Genomic DNA, 19,407 nt, shown 5'->3' with positions numbered 1-19,407 from the left:
TTTTAGGGGTTGCATAGTGACTTTAAAGCTTTGATAAGTATTACAATTCAGTATACTTTCATAATAATAAACAGGAGAACTTCTTGTGGCCTAAAAATGCAAGCACTCTTGTTCCCTCTCCTTAAAAAGGAGGTGGGTGTCATGGTTGCCAAGCACTCATTGTTGCCCAATAACTGTTGATTTACTGGAATCGGGAAACCTGCTGTGATGTTCTGTCACATCTCAAAGGACGTACTGGGTTTGCTGTTCGTCTTGTGTCTTGAAGCAGTTGCTGGGTTTGCTGTTCATGTCATGTCTCGAAGTAGCTGTTGGGTTTACTGTTCATCTCGAAGCATGTACTGGGTTTGCTGTTTGTCTGGCGTCTCGAAGCACGTACTGGGTTTGCTGTTTGTCTGGCGTCTCGAAGCACGTACTGGGTTTGCTGTTTGTCTGGCGTCTCTGGGGTTTGCTGTTCGTCTGGCGTCTCGAAGCACGTACTGGGTTTGCTGTTCGTCTGGCGTCTCGAAGCACGTACTGGGTTTGCTGTTTGTCTGGCGTCTCGAAGCACGTACTGGGTTTGCTGTTTGTCTGGCGTCTCGAAGCACGTACTGGGTTTGCTGTTTGTCTGGCGTCTCGAAGCACGTACTGGTTTTGCTGTTTGTCTGGCGTCTCGAAGCACGTACTGGGTTTGCTGTTCATCTCGCGCCTCAAAGCCCATACTGGATTTGCTGTTTGTCTCGCGTCTTGAAGCACTTACTGGGTTTGCTGTTTGTCTCGTGTCTTGAAGCACTTACTGGGTTTGCTGTTCTTCTCGCATCTCAAAGCACTAACTGGGTCTGCTGCTCGTCTTGCATCTCAAAGCACGTACTTGGTTTGCTGCTCATCTAGCATCTCAAAGCACGTACTGGGTTTGCTGTTCATTTCCTTAGAGCAGCTATGTGCTCTACATGATCATTTGTGACTGTGAAGCTGTTGACAACCTTGGGAGCATCCTTAATCCTCTCTAGCTGGCCAAATGTCTGAATCCTGGTCTAGGATGTCAGTGGATAGATGAGGATAGACTCTCTCTGATCACGAAATCAGAGAGCTCAAGCTACTTAATAGCTGCTTTATTGACTGTAAGTTGCATTTTCTGTTCCTTCACATTCCCTTGTTGCCCTTTGCATAAGCTTCTTTGTAGAAGAGGATATAGATGGATCAATAAAAACAAGGGCCACCAGCTCTTCTGACAGGCACTGGAGGAGTGATAAGAACTTGTGTAGAACAGCTTTTGATACAGCTGTGTTGACAGTAGCATAGGCATGGAGAAGCTTCAGAAGATTCAGGTCATTGTTTGGTGCTGATGCAGACAGAGGAGCTTAAATCTATGCCTTGAGGTAGATATTAACTGCAAAGACACACATCTGCTGAAAACCATTCTTCTCCCTGTCTTTCAGTTTGGACTGAACATGAAAACACCAGACCTTGAGTGAGTATATTACCTAGCATAGTGCATGGGACCAGGTACCATAAAGTGGATGCCCCTTGGAGTAGTGACTCCCATTAAGATCAGTGAGAGCTCTATGAATTCCCAGTAACCATCATGAAGATCCTTTCACTCTGCCAGGTTATTGATGAGATCAGATATCTTCTTGTCATTAGCTGCAGTTGTAAATGAATTTCTGTCAGTTAATTCCCACTGATCTTGAATCCTCTTAAAAATCAAAACGTCTGGTTCTTTGGTAGTACTCATGAGTGTGGTAAAAGCTCTCTCAGCAAGAAGCTCCAAGATGTGATGGCAGCATACCAGATATAAAAGATCCTTCTGCAGCTCCTGTTCTATGAGAACACATGCACTTAACTTTTGCCCAGTATTAGCAGGTGTAGTGTCAAATGTCAATCCTTATACCTTCTCCTTCAAACTCCATTCATTAAGAGCCACTGTTACAGCCTTGGCTTGTTCTGATTCTGTCCCATTTGCTGACTTAGCTACTTCCACCAGCTGGAAGACCCTATTGCCAGTAACAGTAATAGTTAGGCAGTTAGTATGCTCCTTGATTGTTAAATTGCTGAGGAGTTTTTCATCCCAGTGTACAATAAAAGGCCTATCATCTTGAAATTCATCCTTCAGGGTTTCTGTGGACATTTTCTGGTGATTCTGATGCATGCAATGGATGGAGGAGCAGCTGGTGTTGAATTCTTCAGGATTTCAACCAGTTGAGTGTACCGTTTCTGTTAGAACATAAGTAGCAGCCCTATCCAACAACTTTGTGCTGTCTTTTTGATTCTGAAATGTTTTCAAGGGTTGGCTCATTCAACAACAACAGCAGAACCTTCTTCATAATTTGCAGATTCATTTGTGCTGCTGCTGCTGGAAGATGACTCCAATTGTACAGTGTTTGAGGATGCTGTGGCTTCTTTCACCCATTGACTTTTTCAATCTTCTTCCATTATCTTCTTTAGAGATCAGTTATCTTTTGCAGCTTGCTTGATATCAGTTGATCCCATTGTTCCTCTACGGCCTGCTTCCCGTTGAGCAATCTGGAGTTCTCAGTCTTCTTGATTTGCCATTATTATGAGGGCATAAGAACTTGCTGTGTCATACAAGTTGGACATTTCTGCCCCAAAGCCATTCTTCTGTATCTATGAGGCTGATATTCTGTTTTTCCCATTCTTCAAATTCTGATAAACTGTGTACAACTGATCTACTTTAGTAATTGTATTGTCTTTGCAAATTATTGGAATTCTTGCTTTCTCCCAGAATTCTGTTACACTAATGATCATTGTTATGACACTTTTCCTAATTGTCTTCCCCTCCTCAGTCTGAAGGCACAGAAAGAATGAAAGAATTTGTTCTTTGGAAGGAAGTTTTGTTCCTTCAGTCTCATCATATGGTTTACAGAACGAGTTGTCATGATCAATCACTGATAGGTATCAATTATTCTGAAAGATATACATGAAATTGATTAGAATTTATTGACAAAATTCCAGTAAATAATAAATAATTGATAATACAGATTAAACAAGTAAATCTCTCCCACTTATCTGCGTACACCAGAGTACAGCTGTACTGTACACAATTAAAAACAACTTCCAGATGTGCAGTACATAGCAAGGTCAACTGAAATGGTCAAAACAACAAGTATAGCAGTGGAGAATAAATAATCAACTCCAAATTTTATTTGAGCCACACGTGCAATTACAAACTCTTTGTGCAACCCCTAGATTTAGTTCCAAGTGACTTAAAATTTAACCACAAAGGTTTTTCATACATACAGACAGTTTGTAGGGATAGGAGCATGACTTATCTAACTTTCATTCTCAAGAACCACTTTATTAAACATATTTTACCTAGTTGTTATGCATTATTGTAATTATTGATAATTATTTTATTACTGGAAATTTATAGCTGCAAAATAACTAAAAACAAACAATATCAACAAAAGTAGGAATCATATTTGATTATTTAAATAAAAATATTTGTAATTCTGTTCCAACAGTTTTTAACTAAACAGTATTTTAGTACTGATAATTTTGTCATAATTTAATGTAGTTTATAAAGAAACATTATGCAAAGGATTCAAATCTTATTTCCTCACAGCTCTGAGGAGTTTCACTTATAAACAGTGCATTTATCAGGTTTATTCTTAATGTTTTGGCTAGTCTTAAAGTTTAGTTTAAATTACATAGAAAATATCATTGCTTGAGAATGTAATGATTTGTACAATTTTCTTCTCTGTTTGTAGATCAAAGGAAAAATTTTAAGGATGTCATTGCTATCCTTCTGTTAAGTAAAGGGTTAAACAGTTACATACAGTAACCTAAACTGTGAACTTACTTACACATACCATACATACATATCCAATCCATTGACTATTCCACTATTGAAACAAATATATAGCATAACCAGATACCTGAACTTATAAATACAAGCTAATGTATTAATGCAAAATGCAAATGTACTTCATACATACAAAATTAATTGTTAATATAATTTCAGACCTAGGTCATGTGTACAAGTTTAATTGATAATGTAAATTTCAGTTGTAAATTGCATATTTAGGTTTAATTGTTAATTTGACATTTAGACTTCTTTATATACAAGTATAATTAATATAAACTTGACTTACATTGTATATACAAGTTTAATTGTTAATATATTATTCACTTACACTATATACAAGTTTAATTGTTAATATATTATTCACTTACACTGTATATACAAGTTTAATTGTTAATATATTATTCACTTACACTGTATATACAAGTTTAATTGTTAATATAATATTCACTTTCATTGTATGGACAGTTTTCATTGTTAATATGACATTCACTTTCATTGTTAATATAATATTCACTTACAATGTAAGTAATTTTTATTAATGTAACATTCACTTATTGTATACACAAGTTTAATTGTTAATATAATATTCATTTACATTGTATGTACAATTTTAATTTTTAATATAATCATTTACATTGTATGTACAGTTTAATTTTTAATATAATATTCCTTTACATTGTATGTACAGTTTTAATTGTTAATATAATATTCCTTTACATTGTATGTACAGTTTTAATTGTTAGTATGATATTCACTTAAATTATACATACAAGTTTAATTGTAACACTTTATATGTAGTTTGTGTAAATCTGCCTACCATCCTATGCACAAATATTTGTGAATTTTTGTGGTAAGCTTTTCAAAATGTTGCACACAAAATGCTTGCATTACATGTCAATTAGTGTCATATGCAAACACTATTTGATTTTAACAGTAGCTGAATGGTTAATTCTGACTGACTTTACCATACAAGTTTTTATTGTGGATATAAAATTTAAACTTATAAATACAAGTTTAACTGTTAATATAACATTCTGATTTACTTCATATATACAAATTTAAGTATTATGTATAAAATATTTATTATATCATACATACAAGTTTAATAGAGAAACTTTTGTAATATTTAAATATTTCAGTGATGCATAATGGTTTGAAATAAGCCTAGAAGTCTAGTAGAAACATAGTCTGCTAGAATTATATCATAAATCATCTCAGTGAGAGATAAATGTTTATTTAAGATATTCCTGTGCATTGTATAGTTGATGCCGTGACTAATAATAATTATATATTGAAGTGTTACATTAACAGTTTAATAGTAGTTTGTGAAGTAGCTTTCATTGACTACTAGAACTATATATTGTATAAGGAAATATATAGGGTCAAGTGAGACCCATTGATTAGCATATGAACTGTGTAGCTTAGGTTTTGTGGTTTGTGACTTGTTGGTAAACACTTGTTTAAATATCATTTATTCGTATATCTTGTTTCAACAAAAGTAACCCTTTATGGTTCATAATTAACTTAAATTTGTAAACTCTTGACAGTCGGCCCATTCTCAGTCTGTCTAACATGAAACTTGGGTCAGTAACACAACAGGTCAACTCTGGAGAAGACTCTCTTGCATCCTTGAACAGCCCGCTAGATTTCCCTAGCCTTACCTCACCTAATTCTAGCTTGGACTTGAATACTAACCTGAAGAACGAACTACAGGTATCATCTAGTTGTGGAAAATATGACAATATTTTGGAGAAAAGAAGAATAATTTAAATTTTCACAGATCTGTGTAAAGTAATTAATAAACAGTCACAATTATTTAGTAAGTTAATTAAGCTCTTTTGCATAATAATTATAAAATTAAAGATAATTGTTTCCTAAGTATTAAAACCATGTGTATACAAGGTCAGTGGTAAAATGTAATCAATTTACTGCAGTTTTAAAAGTTAAAACAATTGTTTTTCTGTTTTCTTAAGCAGAACTTAAACTCAGAGAGTAAGTTAATTGATTTAGTGTATACAGTCTGACATGTTAGTGCACAAAATGAAATTACTTAGATTACAAATACAAATTATTCAAGTTAAGAAAATCATTGAATGATTAATGTAACAGAAGATATGTTCAGTAACATTGAAAACAAAAACTTTGGTAACTTGTATTTAAAAAAAGAAACTGATAAAATTGTAGGCCTTATGACAAATAGATCTGTTTTTAGAGCCACTGTTGAAAACACTTGGGTTTCATTATTTTTTAATGTAATACAATGGGAGTTTATTGAAGAATGTGTCTTAAGTGGTGTTACATCATTAAAATCTCTGCCTTCTTCTGTAGTCTCTTTCACCATCTCAAGAAGGAAAAGCTTTACCACTTGCATCAACTGAAAAGGATCAAAGTAAGTTGGTGTTTAGCCATTCAAGTCATAATTGAGTAGATCCTCTCAGCTTCACTATCTGGAACTGATAAGAAAGTATGAACAGTTTTATTTGATTTATCTAAACACATTATAATTGTATTTGGATTTTGCAGATTTTCCTTTAATATAGTTAATTCTAGGATCATGAGTTAAACAGTTCTATTTGTGAAAGGAGGATTTAACCATTTTCAGCTTGGAATCTCATTTTGTTATGAGGACAAATAATAACTTTAACCCTTTTTTTACAGGTAGATAAAAGTGCATGTGTCATGACCTTTTACAATTACAAGTACTTTATTACTGAAATTCAGTTAAAAACTCCAATTTTAATATTGTACAAGTTTTATTAATCTTTGCTTGTCTGCAACATTTATTTTCTCTAACTTGCTTATTTTTATATCTTTCAATCTGTGATGTCCTTATTGTATTATAAACTACTTGTTATGGAATATATATATTACTAATTTACTGTTTGCTTTAGGTGAAATAAATCATAATGTCAAACCCAAATGCTATATTCTTCTGCTACGTCTTGTATCTAAACATATGCCAGTAATTCTCTCTGACATTTGCTATTATACTATTTATAACCATTGGAAAGACAAAGTATTCATTTTGGTGGAGATTTGTAGTTATTTCATATAGAGTTAAAGTTGTACAGTCAGGTTATATTAATTTTAGGATATTATTTGCTTTATAAGTGTTATTGTTTTATGTCCTGAAATGGATATTCCAAATAAGTAAATATTTCATATACTAGTAATATCATTAGAAGGAATTAGAGTTAAGTTTTGTCAGATTGCTGATAGCAAAGATACAAGTCTAAACCTAACTACTTGTTTTTTATGTATATATTTATTTATCATTTTATCATGATGAAAGTAATTAAGTTGTAAATGTTAGAAGCTTGTTAGGCCAGAGAGGACTAGAATAGGCTTGACAATGGTAAAGAAAAGTTGTGCAAGGTCTTCTCATGCATTGTGTCATTCAGGACTATAACTTCAGCTATGTATTTGCTATGTAATTCATAGCTTGTATCATGGGATTATTAATTTGGACATGGTTTTCAGAGCAACGAAACAGTAAAAGAAAATAAAAACCAGTGTAAACTGTTATCAACCTTAAGCTGTTTAGGAAAACTAATGTAATATTCCATTAAATTCTGCAGTCTTTCTAGAAAGAAACTATGACAGTTTAGATTTATTTTCCTTTTTGTTTGGTAATTACAAAGTTAGTGTAATCACTGAGTGTATGTAGAGTTAAGAGTAGAGAAAATAACATATGAAAAATTTCTTATAATTATGTAGGAGTCGTTAGGGCAGTGGTTCTTAATCTTGTTGGAGGTACTGTACCCCAGAAGTTTCGTAGTTGCATTCACTGAACCCTTCGTAATTCGAAAAATAAAATGTAGCCTTTTCATTGAACCTGGCTCTCTTTACCTTGAATTCAGTAAGCGTTGTGTTCTTGTATTTTCCATCTCCATGCAGCTTTAGGGAGTGTTCTCTTAGTTTTGCCTGTGCTAGACTAGAATTGCTCAACTTGGCATTGCAAATGATGCATTGAGGACGTTGACTCCCACCATGTTTCATTATACACGTGAATCTTTATTGTACGTATTCGTCTGACCACTTTCTCTTTTTGCTTGACATAGTTAGTATGAAGGGATTGAAAGATTAGGAAAAAAAACACAAATGATGTATGATTACTACAGTCACAAGTCGACTGCTAAGCTCATAAAGTTCCCTGCAACACAGATATTAAGGCCAAGTGATGTGACATGATCAGCCGCAGCCAGTGATGGCCAAGTGGAGCATGACGTCACGAATCATACAAGTGGGGTGAACGGAACGGACACACACACACACACACACACACACTGTGTGTGTGTCTTGACCTCCACCGAACCCCTGAGACTGACTCACCAAACCCCTGGGGTTCTATTGAACCCAGGTTAAGAACCACTGCATTAGAGGTTATGTAAATGAAATTTGAAATTAAGATAAAGGTTAGTATTTTTATTCGTAACATAATAGTCATCTTACTCTCAGATTAATCAGATTGACTATATTTAAAGTCAGAGAAAACAACAGACTTTTCACATTTAATAAAAACTTGGTAAATATTGTGAAGGTAAAATTATTATAGTATTTTATTTTTGCACTTATATTTCAAATTATGGTACTTGTTCTATCAATATTGATTTGATCAAAAAATATTAGTAAGTATATTACTGATACTAGGTAGGAGTTCTCTTGAATGAATTAATGAAATGTGACAGAGGTAAAAAATTTCTTAGGAGTGTAGAAGTATTTTGGTAGGTTACTGATATGGTTTAGAAGAGTTATCATGAATTGATCAGTGAAATGTAACAGGGTTGAAAAGTTTATCAGAAGAGTGGTGTTGACTTGATAAAAAAAAAAAAAAAAACTTTTCCTCAGGAGGTTGGGCTGGGGAGTTTGGAGCTGATCTGTCAGAGACTTTAGGCAACACTCCAGATCAAGAAGACGTATCTCTTGATAGTAATGCTGACATGGAGAAGGTTTCATTATATGGGTAAGATAAACAACTAGCTACCAAATTGGTTTTACCCAATATTACTGTACAGATTATAGGTTGGTGCTATTCACAGAGATAGAGATTAAAAACTATATCAGGTAATGAAGTACTGAGATTACAAATGTTTGTATATATTTAATCTAAGTGACAGTAAACTTAAGTGTAAAAACAAAAGTTAGGTGCACTTGGTGTTTATTAGATAACAGTTTGAAACAGTTGAGGTACTAGAAGAGTTGATGTTTCTATTAGTTTATTATGAATATTGCTACAGTTTGTCATAAAAAATAAAAAGGTTTGCATGATCTGTTTAATAGATAGTGAAAAACACTTCAATTTATTATGTAGATTTACTTAGATTTTTCTCTGTATTTAGGTGTTTCTACCTTTACACAATATATGATAACATTGATATCACTTCTGGTTGACTATTACTCATTTATTGAACCTGTTTTCCAAAGAATGGATAAAGTTGGCTACATTTACATGATTTATCAGGATATTTTCTATGTTTAATGTTGTCTGGCTGAAAACAAGTTTCCTTATGTGTACTATTTCTCTCTTTTTACCACTTTTCTGCTAAAGCATTTTCATAGATACCATTAATGTTTGTTTCTTTTGTTGAATTTTTCACATAGCTGCTTGAGGACTGTCTGTTATAGCTGTTCCTAATCCAAGAGTGCACTTATACACTATATGTAGAGATGACAAACATCTGTATTGAAACAGCACAAAAGTTATGTGGATTTTCTTCTCTACAGGTAATCATAAGCTAAATATGAAGAAGTATCTGGCATAGCCATTCTGTCTCTAGTGTGTATGCCATTTTTGAGAAATCCATAATATCCTAAATTTGAAAACCAGCAAATAGCCAAAACTGACCTTGTGCTGACAGTGACTGGTAAAACAAATAGAACCAGAATTTCCTGAAGTAAAATGTTACTTTATTGTATAAAAGTGATATAAAGGTGTAATGATGAAAGCTGAGATTCTATTGAAACACCAAACTTTCAATAGACAAAATGGAAAAGCCAGTGATGTAGGGATTTTATTCTTCATATAAAGTGAACATAGCATAGTCTGCTATGTGATCGTTACCTGGATCAAGTGATATATCCACTTCCATCCCAGTTTTGTTTGGTTTCACTTTTCAAGTTCAGTAGCCAGCCCTACTCGTTTTTTTATTTCACAATAATTTTTTTCTAGCACTTATTTAGAAGTGATATACATGAAAGGAGACAGCTAGTCAACACCATCCACTGTTAACACTTTACAAATTAAACATTGGATTGACTGTCACTTGTAATACCACCATGGCTATTTGATGATGAAATTCAAACTCACAACCTGCATATTGTGAGTGCTCTAATGAGCAGTTTGTGCCAGGCTCTTACCATTAATGGTCTTGCATGTTTTCAAGGCTAATAGAATATATTAATTTAGCTCCTTTTCTTTGCTTGTCATCAGTTATTTCAATAGACTTTTTCTTGATACAGTTTATCTCTTTTCACATAAACAATTTTCTTGATAAATGCTGCCCACTATATATTCAAATTTTTTTTTGCTTGCTACTAACCTTGATGTTCCCACCTGTCCCCATGTCTTTAATATGGTGCAGCTGCTCTGTAGCATGCATGCAACAAACTCCTACCAATAGGAATATGACATACATTCTTGGCAAAGCTGTCTCCCCTTGGATTACAGCATCTCATTGCACTTGGTTTGTACTCAAGTGTTGAGATGTTTTGCTCACCGTGCTCTGAGTTTTTAAATTTAGCAAAATATTGTTTATTTTGTACTTGTTTTTGTACTTGAATATTTGGTAACTTAACAGCAGTTCAGTAGGATTTGACAAAAAACACTTTTTCTCCTTCTTTTGAAAACAACCCATCCTTTACCAAATACTTTTCTTATTATTGTACTTATACATTCCAAATTAAGTGACACATTTGCAATTTATTGTCACATCAACTTCAACTGTTACCACCACATAATTCACTACCTCATATTGTGACTGTGGGTATGATTTTGTTGACAGAAGTAGTTTTGGCTGTTGTCTGCTGGAAATTGGAAGTTTTTCATGCAAACTGGGGCTCTCCTGACTATCAACCAGTTTTCCCCTCCCTGGGAATGCTGGATAGGAAGATAAATACTTGGACAGCTTTTTCCCTCCTTCTTCCTTTGCTATGCAGTCTTTTTGAGTAGTGGTTGATGCGCTTATACCTTCAACGGATTTTCTGGATTTGGTAAAGCAAGTTTGCTAGGATTTATCCTTATCTCCTTTGTTGTATGACCTCCTCTCCATCTTTGTTATATGAAACCCCTAATTCCTAATGAGGCTGGTGGCTGATTACTCACCCTTCTCATCTGGTCTACTACATAGACCATCCTTGATTTACCATAAAGTCATTCGTACACCTGTGTTGTGCATTTACTCTTGGTTAGTGGAGTACAAGTTCAACATGTCTGTATACTTCCATATGCCCATATCTCCTTCTTCCTATTGGTTTCTTCAATTTGTCCACAATGACTAGGTACTAATTTAGAGCCCTTACATTTGGGCTGGCCTCAGTTCATAAAGTCAAGTGTTTTTGCCACATGACTCCACTCTTGAGAGCATCATTTCCATCCTTATGTGGACAACTGGTTTCCTTTAGCTCTCTCATTTACAATTACTTCTCAGAAAATCTGCATGGATGGATTGGCTGTTCAAGCTAGATACTTTCATCCTAATCCTGATACAATGTCTTGTTCATCTTTAGGTCTTTTTCATCTCTTACCTCGGTTGTGTTCGACCTTCTTTTGTTTGACTACAGTCTGTGGATTTGGCAGTTCAAACAGCACACATCTCTTCTACTCTATCTGTGCAAGATATTCTATCACTTTTGGGGTCTTAGAAATTCTTGGAAGCCTCTATCCCCTGGATAGACTCTACATGAGGGTTCTTGAGGGAATATTACCAACCAATGGGACCTTGCCAAGGATCTCTTGGATTTTGTTATCAACTTTCCTTTCTCCCTGAACATAATGACTGGAATTCCTCTTCCAACTCCCATCCTGGATTTAAAAACTGTTTCTTATAGATGCCTTTTTGACAGGTTGGGGAAAGTATTTGAATCCTTGAGAGATCTCAGGCCATGGGTTATAGGTCAAGTATAAGTATCATCTCAATCTTCTGAAACTTTAAACTGTTCATCCTATTCTGTATCATTTTCTTTCTATTCTAAAGAAAAACTGGTTATGATCCATTCCAACAACTTAACTGTGGTCTCTTAAATCACTTGTCAAGGGGGTACACATTATTTTGGTATCCTTGTTGTTAACATTGGATCTTTTGTTTTGGGCTCACTAACAGCATATTCACTGGTGTGCTTGTTAATGTTTGGGTAATTTAAATCTTTTTGCAAATTGGTTATCTCATGCCAATAGGATTCTTCTCATGGAGTGATCTCTCAATCCACAGATATTCCAGTGGCTATGCTCTTGGTTTGGTATGTCCCAACTGGATACATTTGCCACCTATCAGTATACAAAACTCCCTCATTTTTGGTCATCAGTTCCACATCCTTCAACATTGGTAGTAGATATTTTCAGACAGGATTGAAAGGACTGTTACATTTATTCCTATCTTCCCATTCTCCTTCTTTTTTGAATCCTAACTGTCATTCAAACCACTATGTGTTGGGTCAATTCTAGTAACACCATTCTGGCCTGGTTCTCATCACTATAGTCTTTGCAGTTGTCTCCACCATTACCTTTTTGTCCTTCCCTTCTCTTCTTTGGCAACCACATGTTTCCTTGTTTTATACACCAGTTCCCACACATCAGCTTCATGTGTGGCTTTTATCTTGTCTCTTGAAAGGACTGGTCTTTCCACATGAGTAATGTCCCTTATTTCCCATTCAGTCTGTTGTTCCTCATTATCTGTGTATCAGTGCAAATCACAGGGTTTTTTTTTACCACTAGTTGCTCCTTTGTGACCCCATAATCCTTCACTTTTCCAAGTTCTTCCAATGACTGTTCAGAAGTGTTGAATTCTGCAGGCTACCAGGTGGCCTTGTCCTCTACCTTAAATTTTTTTAGTTCTGCCATATTTGTTCCTCTTGTAATTTCTGTTTTTTTTTTTTTTTTTCAATATCATCCACTCTCTTGCCTCCTAGATTGGAATCTGAGTGTAGTCCTACATGCCCTGACTCTTCCTTTGTTTCAGCCTTTTGGCAGTTTGTTTCCTGTGCTACCTTTCTTGGAAAATTGTTTTACTCATTGTTTTAGCCTGTGGGTATTGTGTTCACCATGTGGGATGTGTTCACCATTGATATCACATGCATCCTTTACCACAGCACCTTTGTCACCTTCTACCTTGATAGGGCCCTTCTTCCTAAAACATTGGCAACTTTTTAAGCTAATTTTGCATTTACCATTATTTCCCTACCCTCTGTTTCTCATTTGTATTCCTATTTCAGGGACAAGTATTGATTTCAAAATGGTCCTCACACCAGATCAGTGGAAGTAAGCTATAATATTGGAGACTATAGTTTTCCTTCACAGAAAATGTACTTCAAATAGATACTTTTTGTGTGTAATCATGAAGTCAGGTTAGAATCTGTAATCCAGAGGGAAACAGGTGTACCAGGAGGGTTTGATGTGCTCATATTAGTGGGAGGGTTTTCACATGCTTTGCTTGCTACCACATATCTGTACTATGTTAAACTTGTAAAGGTATGGGGGAGTATCAATTCTTATTGTGAGAGGAATAAAAACATTGAACACATTGAGGGCAACAGTAATTGAGAAAAGTTTTTGTGTCTTAGAGTAAGTATCTTATTGGAAGCACATTTTCTGTATTGGAAAATTATAACTAATAACATAACCAAGATACTTTAAAATGTTCTTCTTTTAAATAACTTATCACTTTCTTATACTGATAGCTTTATTCTCTTTAAGTGGTAATGATATTCAAAATTTAGTATGTCTTTTCTTGGTAACTACAAATATGTTTCTCATCTGAATTTTCTGACCTATTTTTTGTGAATCCATCTACAATCTTGTGCAGGTAATAGTTTTTGATATCTTTGACATAACCAACTGTCATTTGTCAAGGTGAAATGTCAAGGGAGACTTCCATTACTGTTTTTTTTAGTTGATATTTTTGAAACAAATTAATATAATTTGTATTATTCATTATTCTAAGTATTATAGTGTCATTTTAAAAACAACTAAGGAGTAGACTGAGAAGTTCATTTGCTAATACTTAGCATTGTAATAGTAATATAGAATGAACAGGAAACTGAGAAGTTCGTTTGTTATTACTTAACATTGTAATAGTGATATAGAATGAACAGGAGACTGAGAAGTTCATTTGTTATTACTTAACATTGTAATAGTAAAATAGAATGAACAGGAGACTGAGAAGTTCATTTGTTATTACTTAACATTGTAATAGTGATATAGAATGAACAGGAAACTGAGAAGTTCATTTGTTATTACTTAACATTGTAATAGTGATATAGAATGAACAGGAGACTGAGAAGTTCATTTGTTATTACTTAACATTGTAATAGTAATATAGAATGAACAGGAAACTGAGAAGTTCATTTGTTATTACTTAACATTGTAATAGTGATATAGAATGAATAGGAGACTGAGAAGTTCATTTGTTATTACTTAACATTGTAATAGTGATATAGAATGAATAGGAGACTGAGAAGTTCATTTGTTATTACTTAACATTGTAATAGTGATATAGAATGAACAGGAAACTGAGAAGTTCATTTGTTATTACTTAACATTGTAATAGTGATATAAAATGAATAGGAGACTGAGAAGTTCATTTGTTATTACTTAACATTGTAATAGTGATATAGAATGAACAGGAGACTGAGCAGTTCATTTGTTATTACTTAACATTGTAATAGTGATATAGAATGAACAGGAGACTGAGAAGTTCATTTGTTATTACTTAACATTGTAATAGTAATATAGAATGAACAGGAGACTGAGAAGTTCATTTGTTATTACTTAACATTGTAATAGTAATATAGAATGAACAGGAGACTGAGAAGTTCATTTGTTATTACTTAACATTGTAATAGTGATATAGAATGAACAGGAAACTGAGAAGTTCATTTGTTATTACTTAACATTGTAATAGTGATATAGAATGAACAGGAGACTGAGAAGTTCATTTGTTATTACTTAACATTGTAATAGTGATATAGAATGAACAGGAGACTGAGAAGTTCATTTGTTATTACTTAACATTGTAATAGTGATATAGAATGAACAGGAGACTGAGAAGTTCATTTATTATTACTTAACATTGTAATAGTGATATAGAATGAACAGGAGACTGAGAAGTTCATTTGTTATTACTTAACATTGTAATAGTAATATAGAATGAACAGGAGACTGAGAAGTTCATTTGTTATTACTTAACATTGTAATAGTGATATAGAATGAACAGGAAACTGAGAAGTTCATTTGTTATTACTTAACATTGTAATAGTGATATAGAATGAATAGGAGACTGAGAAGTTCATTTGTTATTAGTTAACATTGTAATAGTAATATAGAATGAACAGGAGACTGAGAAGTTCATTTGTTATTACTTAACATTGTAATAGTGATATAGAATGAACAGGAGACTGAGCAGTTCATTTTTTATTACTTAACATTGTAATAGTAATATAAAATGAACAGGAGATTGAGAAGTTCATTTGTTATTACTTAACATTGTAATAGTGATATAGAATGAACAGGAAACTGAGAAGTTCATTTGTTATTACTTAACATTGTAATAGTGATATAGAATGAACAGGAGACTGAGAAGTTCATTTGTTATTAGTTAACATTGTAATAGTAATATAGAATGAACAGGAGACTGAGAAGTTCATTTGTTATTACTTAACATTGTAATAGTAATATAGAATGAACAGGAGACTGAGAAGTTCATTTGTTATTACTTAAAATTGTAATAGTAATATAGAATGAACAGGAGACTGAGAAGTTCATTTGTTATTACTTAACATTGTAATAGTGATATAGAATGAACAGGAAACTGAGAAGTTCATTTGTTATTACTTAACATTGTAATAGTGATATAGAATGAACAGGAAACTGAGAAGTTCATTTGTTATTACTTAACATTGTAATAGTGATATAGAATGAACAGGAGATTGAGCAGTTCATTCATTATTACTTAACATTGTATGTTTGTCTTCTTCAAACTCCTCCCACAATTTTGAAACTAACATCAAGAAACTTGGTAAACCAACTTGTGGGTGTCCCTCTCTCTATGGCAAAAAGAAGCTAAAACAGTCAACTAGACATAATGGGTTGTATGTTTAGTATTGTGTTGAACCTGAATGTTTTATCCCAACATATTTCTGTGGGAGCTATCTTTGAAACTGTGTTCATATCTCTACTCACAAGAAACAAATGTATCATACATGCTCAGGTACCATGGGTGGATGTTTTAACGGGTGATGTTTTTGTAACCAAAAGCTGGGTTATGAACTTTATCTTGTACTATTTGACTGCCACCAATTTTTTCAGGTTCCATTTACCCAAACCTTCTATTGTTGTTTTTGGAAGAACTTTTCTATCCAGAAATTTCAAAGCTGATAATGTATCTTTTTTAATTTACCAATCAGTCTGTTATATAGTGAAGTATCAGTGCTTTCTTGAAATTCACGTAAACTGTCAAGAACATTAGTCCATTTGCAGTAACTATAATGTTGTAGCTTTTCTGTTTATAAAACTGAACAGCTTGTTATCAGTTAAGTTGTTCATTTTTGTGATTTACTCTGACAGCACTTTTCATTGTTTAACATACAATATTCACTGGTTTCTAATTTCCTGGTTTCCTTCTGTGATCTTTCGTCAAGAATATGATACAACTTGATGAAGATTCTCTTCATGGACTTGTTGAAGATCTCTGGCCAAAACTATTCAGTTTTAGCTCCTTTAGCATTCTTGGATGCATTTCATCTGTAATATATATCTTCAGTAATTCTGTTCTACTTTAGATGTTTTGCCTTTAATTAATATTTGTTTTTGAGTTCAAACTCCTCCCACAATTTTGAAACTAACATCAAGAAACTTGGTAAACCAACTTGTGGGTGTCTCTCTCTCTATGGCAAAAAGAAGATAAAACAGTCAACTAGACATAATGGGTTGTATGTTTAGTATTGTGTTGAACCTGAATGTTTTATCCCAACATATTTCTGTGGGAGCTATCTTTGAAACTGTGTTCATATCTCTACTCACAAGAAACAAATGTATCATACATGCTCAGGTACCATGGGTGGATGTTTTAACGGGTGATGTTTTCTGTAACCAAAAGCTGGGTTATGAACTTTATCTTGTACTATTTGACTGCCACCAATTTTTTCAGGTTCCATTTACCCAAACCTTCTATTGTTGTTTTTGGAAGAACTTTTCTATCCAGAAATTTCAAAGCTGATAATGTATCTTTTTTAATTTACCAATCAGTCTGTTATATAGTGAAGTATCAGTGCTTTCTTGAAATTCACGTAAACTGTCAAGAACATTAGTCCATTTGCAGTAACTATAATGTTGTAGCTTTTCTGTTTATAAAACTGAACAGCTTGTTATCAGTTAAGTTGTTCATTTTTGTGATTTACTCTGACAGCACTTTTCATTGTTTAACATACAATATTCACTGGTTTCTAATTTCCTGGTTTCCTTCTGTGATCTTTCGTCAAGAATATGATACAACTTGATGAAGATTCTCTTCATGGACTTGTTGAAGATCTCTGGCCAAAACTATTCAGTTTTAGCTCCTTTAGCATTCTTGGATGCATTTCATCTGTAATATATATCTTCAGTAATTCTGTTCTACTTTAGATGTTTTGCCTTTAATTAATATTTGTTTTTGAGGAATACGTTTCTTTTCTGTCTTAGCCACTGTCTACCCTACATTAGGTGTTTTACTGTTAATACTTGTCTCTCTGTAACTTACTTTTAGTAGAATCACTGGAGGTACATCTAAACAGGAATGGTGTACATATAAACATGTTTGATACATGAGTTATAAACCCAGCTGCAGATATAAATATCTGATACCATAAAACTGATAATTATAGCATGAATCTTACCATCCATAGGAAGATTTATTTAATTAATATATACTATTTTTTGATAGAGAGGAAAGAAGAGCCAACAATCTGTATCAAGAAATAAGCCATAGAGAAATGGAACTAGAGCAACAGGCAGATACATCAAGTAGGTATAACTGTGGTTAAAAACAAGTTTTGTTATATTTTATTGATTGTCCAGTAAGAGGTTTGATACTTGTTCCATAATTTGATATCATAGTGAAATAACAATGCAGTGAAAACAATGTTTTATCTCTTTCATGTCTGGATGTGTGCAATGAAGAATTTTAAAAAATGATATAAAATAAACTTGTAATTTTTCTTTCAGAAATATGAAAAAAAGAAAAATTGTAATGTTGAAGGTTTTATTTATTAAGTTTATGCATAAAGAAAGATCTAGAAAATAGAAAATGTTCATTTTAACTCTGATCAGAATCATTAGTGAATTTCCAGAATTGTTTTTCTGAGGACAGTACAATAGTCTTATCCATCAAAGAGGAAACTTGTAATGGCTTTCAACAAAATGGTGAAAATCTGATTTTGTAACTTGATTATAAGTCTAGTTATATTGATTTTTATCCAATCCCTGTTTCTCAGCTTTGGTTGACAGATATAAAGCTATAGGCTAGTGATGAAAACATTCCAGCTATATAATCCAGTGTGGGCTCTAGTTCAGTAGAGATGTGTCTAAAGGTCATAACAGAGTGGTTACAGTTTAGCTAGATGATATGTTATTAGAAGAAATAATGTTTTTGAACAACTTCTGCTAGACTTTCAGTCCTGATTTCATTTTTGTTAAGCCTTAAGGAAGAACTTGTTTTATCAATTTATATCTTATTTGTTAGGAAAAGAAAAGGTCTTGTGAAGCAAGGTGCCTAAACTTATTCAAACCATTTTTCTTATATTGACCACTTAACTGTTTGAATGGACAGAGAAAATCATTGAAAAGAAATGTAAGCCCCCCCCAGTGGTGCAGTGGTATGTTTGCAGACCTAAAGTACAAGAAACCTGGTTTCGATACTTGTGGTAGGCATAGCGCAGATAGCCCATTGTGTAGCTTTGTGCTTAACTGCACACAAACAAACAAGAAACATAAAACACTGATTGTCATCCTGATTATAAAATTAAGTAAAAGTTGGTTTATTGTATGCCAGTGAAACTGTTTGTTTTTATAAATTCAGAAGAAAGGTAAACTTTACAGGTGTATATAAATAAAAATTTATTAGCATTCTACAAGAATGTAGAAAGGCATGCAAATATGTAATGAGAATCTATGACAAAGGTAAACATTTTCAGTTGTTTCTTAATATTTTATAAATTTCATAACTTTATACAAGAATCAGAAATGACATTATCCAGAGAGTGTTGTTTTAATATTTGAGACTGTTTTATTTAGTTCTTTTTATTGGCAATGCAGTGAAAGAAACCATATAACAAATTAACACATCTGAATGTTTTAAAGTTAAATAACAAAATTGTTTTCTGGTAGACTTTTGTCAGTTACTCTTCTCGGTTTAATAAAC

The 19,407-nt window shown here is 33.3% G+C and overlaps 1 protein-coding gene across 6 annotated transcripts in view; it reads left to right on the top strand.

The window, feature by feature from the left end:
• LOC143239829 (C-Jun-amino-terminal kinase-interacting protein 4-like) overlaps positions 1-19,407 on the top strand; it is a 118,534-nt gene that overhangs the window by 20,849 nt on the left and 78,278 nt on the right. For all 6 annotated transcript variants that reach the window (XM_076481384.1, XM_076481383.1, XM_076481380.1 and 3 more), the window contains exons 5-8: positions 5,350-5,515; positions 6,131-6,191; positions 8,651-8,765; positions 17,932-18,011. In XM_076481384.1, the coding sequence (XP_076337499.1) occupies positions 5,350-5,515; positions 6,131-6,191; positions 8,651-8,765; positions 17,932-18,011 (422 nt within the window). The remainder of the gene's footprint in view (positions 1-5,349; positions 5,516-6,130; positions 6,192-8,650; positions 8,766-17,931; positions 18,012-19,407) is intronic.

This window comes from Tachypleus tridentatus, chromosome 13, assembly GCF_004210375.1.
Source record: "Tachypleus tridentatus isolate NWPU-2018 chromosome 13, ASM421037v1, whole genome shotgun sequence".
NCBI lineage: Eukaryota > Metazoa > Arthropoda > Merostomata > Xiphosura > Limulidae > Tachypleus > Tachypleus tridentatus.
The sequence above is the reverse complement of the archived record's forward strand: the minus strand, read 5'-3'. Positions and strand labels throughout refer to the sequence as shown.